The sequence below is a fragment of the Ailuropoda melanoleuca genome, chromosome 15 (genome assembly GCF_002007445.2).
Source record: "Ailuropoda melanoleuca isolate Jingjing chromosome 15, ASM200744v2, whole genome shotgun sequence".
Lineage (NCBI taxonomy): Eukaryota > Metazoa > Chordata > Mammalia > Carnivora > Ursidae > Ailuropoda > Ailuropoda melanoleuca.
In genome coordinates this window covers 66,054,177-66,060,156 of record NC_048232.1, presented here as the reverse complement: position 1 = coordinate 66,060,156, position 5,980 = coordinate 66,054,177, and the positions used below count along the sequence as shown (strand labels likewise).

Here is a 5,980-nt window from a genome sequence, read left to right as displayed (position 1 = left end):
AAGCAAAAAAAAAAAAAAAAAAAAGGGATTAAAATGTATGTATACATTGCCTCTACTTGAATGCTCGGGGAATGAGATACACAAAAACACTCAAGCAAAAAGATATTGTCATATTAAAATTGCTTTTTATACCTAGACTGCAATATTTTTAAAAGATAACAGTCCAAGGTGTTACTATAGTAATAATCTGCCTATAAATTATGATATATCACTGCTGCATTTTCTTACCGTTCTATGTCATATTAAAGTTTTTCTTTTATTTTAAAGATTATTTATTAGAGAGAGAGAGAGAGCTCAACCGGCAGCATGCAGGCTCAATCCCAGGACTCTGAGATCATTACCTGACCTGAAGTCAGGCACTTAACCGACTGAGTCACCCAGGCAACCCTAAAGTTTTTCTTTTAAAAAGAAATATATAGTAGCATATAAGAGCCTTTTCATTATAATATAGTAAAATGGAATTTTACATTTATTGAATGAACAAGAAAATAGTGATGAGATGTTATGTTTTCTGCTCCCCTTTTCTCTTCAATCTCAGGAAAAACTGATAGACTCTCTTAGTAAAAAAATTAATCAAGTATACAAAGTCTGCATTGGAGATGCTGATGTTGGCAGCCTCAACCCAGTTCAAAAGCTGGTAAAAGTGGAGTCTCGCCTGGTAGAACTGAGTGATCTCATTGAATCCATTCCCAAAGAAAACGTGGAGGCAATTGAGAGGATAAAACAGAAAGAACGGCGGCAAAAGTACAGTCAATGTCTTATGATAGAAGCGTAGTGAATGACTTAATGAGATGAGAAACCGTTTTTGCTGGGATTCCACAAACACTGAGCAAGCCCCTGTTACAGGGCGAGGATCGCGATGCAGTAGACCCAAACCCAGACCTGCCCTTCTCAGAGCTAGGATTTAATGTGGAAGACACAGCCATCAAATATTCTTACGAAACAATGTGTCATACCAAGTAATAAGCATTGTGAAGGGGAGAGTTCACTGGGGCAACTGACCTAGTTTGAGATGGGTAAAGGGTCACTTTAACCTGAAAAAAATGGATTTTCAGAATGAATATTCACTGCTTATTATTTTTGAAGAACTATCTTGTGGAAGGGGAACTGCACTTGTAGTGGAGGGCCCAAGGCATAGAATTAGGAGCCCTTCACTGCAAGACTATATATGAAGAAACTGTTTGAAAGTCAGAGCCTTGCAATGAGGGTTTTTCCTAGTGCAACACTTACACACACAGCATCTACACATTAACTCATTCATTTCTCAAGACAACTTCATGAGGATTATCATGCCTGAACAGCACTCCCGCACTCCGACATACCCACATCCTTGCCTACCTGCCCTTCCAGGAGAACGCACTGACTTACAAACTTCCCTACCAAGTTAAACAAGGATAACTACCTTTGAGGCAATGATTTTAAATACATGATTCCCAATATAATGTGACATGTAGAGAATGATTGTAGGTGGAATATTGTTCATGTTGTAACAACAATAACAAAAACGTTAAGAGGGAGACTAGCACTATGGCTGACCTGTTTGACTTCAATACAGGTTCCGCCATTTGTAACTTCTGTGACCTCGGGTAGGGCACATAACCTCTCATAAGTCTCAGTTTATCTGTAAAATGGCAGTAATAATGGTATTTATCTCATAGGGTTTGTGCTTGGCACATAGTAAGTGTAATATTATACATTAATGTCAGATATTTTGTTACTGCTTACTAGTATATGGGGGATATCAAAACAAAATCCAGAATACATTAAGGTGATCCTGATGGGATTTCATTAAATATAAAACAAAAGTTTTTTTAAATTATAAAAAAATTACTCCCTCTGTAAGATGACCTATGACCGATTACATTAACAGCACTTGCATCTTTTCTACGGTCAGAAATATAGTCTTACTGAATTGTAATTACAACTTATTTTCAGTAGGGATGTATAAACCTAGTTCCAACTGCTTATCTCCTTTTTATCAAAAAGAGAATTTTGTTTTTTCCTGGGTACATAACACCTAATTTTGCATGAAAATGTTCAGTAAGTGTTACACTTATAACTGTGTAAGTCCATAAAATAGCTATCACTTATTGAGGGTTAATTCTGCACCACGCGTTGGCCTAGACAGTTTACATAAGTCATTTCATTTAATTTTATCCTCACAAGAACCCTAAAGAGAACACGACAAATAGCATTTCTTGGTCTTAATTTCAGGATACCATTCAGAAAGGTTAACTGGAAAAAAACACTTTTGTGGTAACTCATTGAACTATACACACTGTGGTTTGTGCACTTGTCTGCCCGTTATACTTTAGTAAAGAGGCTAAGGGGGGGGGGCTGGGTGTTAATTCAAGAGGCCTTGTACACCTTAACCGTAAAGTGCTAAAATATAAGTGGAGTGACAAGAAGGCTTTGCGGAGGTGCTTGTTTTAGACCAAGATCTGGGTAGACTTTAATTGTTCCAAAATAGTGATAGGCAGTTTTCTCCCATTTTAACACAAATGGGATCTGTTGTTGAGATTTCACCTGAATATTCAAAAGCCATAGCATGGGTGAACATGAATTACTGTTTTAATTTAACTTTTAGGGAGATCTTATAATATTTAGGTAGTTTATTACCCAAAAATAATGTAGGTCTTTTTTTTACTTTCTGTGATATATAGTTACAAGAATGTTTTCCTTTTTTGACAGGTTACGTGAAGAGAAAATGAAAGAAAAACAAAAACATCAGGAGGAAAGGCTAAAAGCTGCTCTGGAAAGAGCAGTAGCACAACCAAAGAAAAAGGTTTGTGTTTTGTTACCAATAGGTCTAGCTACATCAATATGTGAGTGCTTCTGTGGTGTAAAAACAAAATACCGAATTCATATAATTTATCCAGCTTTGTCTCTTTCTGATTCCTTGTTAGTTTGAGGATAATTCAAATTTCTGGGTCTATAGTTCTCCATCAGACCCACTTTTTAGTAAAAGAAACCTTTCCCCTCTCCTCTTTTTCTTTAGCTCCAGGTTCATGAAACCAGATAATTTTTTCTTTAATTTTGAATAGGTAATAACAAGCATACGGCTCAAAGTTCAAAAGATGCAAGAGTATTTAGTGAAGAGTAAGTAATCCTTAGCTTCCCTCCCTGGATGCAACCTCTTAAAGTTTCATTTGCATCCTTCTGGAAATATTCTATGTATTTATGTATATCTTCTTTTTCTTACAAATAATAGCCATGAGCCTTGCTATTTTCTTTTTTTTTTTTTTTAAGGATTTTATTTATTCGATAGAGATAGAGACAGCCAGCGAGAGAGGGAACACAAGCAGGGGGAGTGGGAGAGGAAGAAGCAGGCTCCTAGCGGAGGAGCCTGATGTGGGGCGATCCCATAACACCGGGATCACGCCCTGAGCCGAAGGCAGACGCTTAACCGCTGTGCCACCCAGGCGCCCCGAGCCTTGCTACTTTCAGTCAACAATGGAAACAGCAAATCCAGAGAACTGCATCTAACTGGAAAGGTCTTCAAATCCTCACCTTGTAAAATAATGAGATTAATAGTTGATGTTAAAATGATTTGCCCAGAGTAGCTTCAGATTTAGCAGCAGGTTCAGGACCAGAAGTCGATGTTCTATATGTTGCAAGAGTACCTATCCAATAAGAAGTATGGGATTGGGCAGTCAGTGAGTACATGTGGTCCATGACTTCCCACTGGGTATGGAGGGCCTTGTGTTTCTCCATATGCCACTCTCCTTCCTCTGGGTTAGGCTCTGAAATATACTTGGGGAAGCTAATTTCATGGTTATCTGCAAAGCTACTACGGACATTGATTCTTACCATAGTAATAGCTAACCTACAGTGAATGCTTATTGTGTGCCTCACAACCAGCATTTTCAGGTAAGTACTTGAAAAAGTTTCTGAAATACAGTAACTGTTAATATGTATGTCAAAAAGTATTGATTATCTTAATTTCATTTACATAAGCACTTCACCTTAAAAAGGGTCTGACTTCTCTAGTTCAGCTCTTCCTATGAAGACCTGACTTGCCCTCTTTCTCCCAAAGGTGAATTAACCATTCATCACCCTTCCATGTATACATACTACTATTCACTAAGCTCACCAAATTGAAATGATTATTTTTAATAGAGCCATCTTTCCTTCTAGACCATGAGTGAGTTTTTATGACTTTTGTGTCCCCAGTGCCTGGAACACAGTGGATACTCAATAAATGCTTTACCATTTCAATTAGCAGACTAAAAATGACAGTGAAAACTAAAATGGGAAGAAAAATGAAAAAAATAATGCCCATTTGATCAGGTGACAATGTACAAAGACCTCTGACAGACGTTCTTATTCAGTCAAGGCACTTCATCACTGGCAACTTTCTCAGTATTAAAAACAAAGGTTACCAAAAGATCACTGACAGAGAAAAAAAAAATCTGACATTAAGAAAGGAATTCAGGAATTCCAGTCCCTAAGAACATTTTTGTTGATAAAATGATGGGGAGGACTGCCATTGTTAGTTCCCATGGGCCAGGAATGTCAAATTCTGCAATGCAGGGGACAGTCTCACATAGTGATAGTGCCCCTTCTGAGACACACACACACACAGTGGAGATATTCCATCAAATCTCATTTTCAACAGAATAACTTTCTCATCCATTTCATTTATACAAATTCAGATACAGAAGCAAAACCAAATAAATACATAAAGGAGGGGGGGAAACGATGAAAAGAGAAAAATAATGAGTAGTATAACATACTTGAGTATATGCCCCAGAGAATGAATAGGTACAAATAAGGGCTTTTCCTAAGCCTCTCCCGGTGGGAACACATCTAAGAGCCAACAAGATTACTAGTGTTTTACACTAGTACATTACAAGATGTACATGGTTTTCTCAAGTTTTTATCTAACAGAATTTTTAAATGTCAGTCAACTGGTGTTCAGCGGAAGAAAGTGATCTCTTCTAAGCAATGGAGGAGAAACTTGCTATGGCACTGAGAAATGAAATGTTGGCTTCAAACATGCTGCTTTTCTAGGCCGACCACATCTGAAACGTAGGCTTTTTGATGACTACCTAAATCTCCCCACTTTCCCATAAAACCTAACTGCTCTGTCTCCTGCATGCTATGGTGCTTTATTTGTTACTTAATTCTGCCTGGCATGTTGGACACCCATTAGGTTATAAATCCCTTTGTAACCGTGATTATTTACTATTTTGAGTCATGTTATTCCTTGGAAAAATCAAGTTAATGTTATTATTTTACTTGTGATTCAACAGAAAATAGTTATGCTAAAAATACTAAGTATTCTTCTTTTGTTTCAGCTGGGAAGACGACTTGTCTATCGCTCAAAACCTCCATCTGGTAACAGACATGAACTACTTTTAGTTAAGGATACAAGAACAAAATCACTAGAGGATGAATATTTTTTAGCTTGAATAGGAGCAGTAAGACATTTACTACCAGAATGTTTCAGGCACATTTGGTAGATTCTAGTTTCCATTAATGGCAATATTCTGTCCCATATGCTGACCTAGCCAACTTGAGGAAGACAGCACTTATTCTAGTGGTTATAGGATTGGGAATGGGAGTTATTTTCTTTTGTTTAAGTCTTTTATTATCATATACTAAGTAAAATTCCATACAGCTAAACATTTTCATCTTTGAGTTGTCCCAGTTGGGGATACACATCCAAAGTTTACTTTATTGGTTTAACTATGTGGTGAATGACCATTAAAGTGCAATAACGGCATTCTCTGACAACGTGGGACTTTAAATGTTCTAATTTGTTTTCAACCAGTCCACAGTTCACAGTATACATTTTATCACTGTGGAGTATACATTTTAACAATGTATAAGTCTAAATGGTTTTGAGGAGTTTAAAACATAAATGAAAACTACTAGTATATCCTCAGAATTTAACTGTGAGACTGGTTTTTAATGCACATTAAGGAGTTCTGTTCAGAACACTAAATTCTCTTAAGTGAACAAACCATATGCTTTT

The 5,980-nt window shown here is 36.9% G+C and overlaps 1 protein-coding gene across 1 annotated transcript in view; it reads left to right on the top strand.

Moving 5' to 3' along the window:
• The window catches only part of CCDC38 (coiled-coil domain containing 38), a 31,222-nt gene extending 25,808 nt beyond the window's left edge, over window positions 1-5,414 (top strand). Inside the window, exons 12-14 of the mRNA XM_034643669.1 lie at window positions 539-744; window positions 2,692-2,785; window positions 5,301-5,414. Coding sequence (XP_034499560.1) covers window positions 539-744; window positions 2,692-2,785; window positions 5,301-5,414 — 414 coding nt within the window. The remainder of the gene's footprint in view (window positions 1-538; window positions 745-2,691; window positions 2,786-5,300) is intronic.
• Window positions 5,415-5,980: the final 566 nt, after the last annotated feature.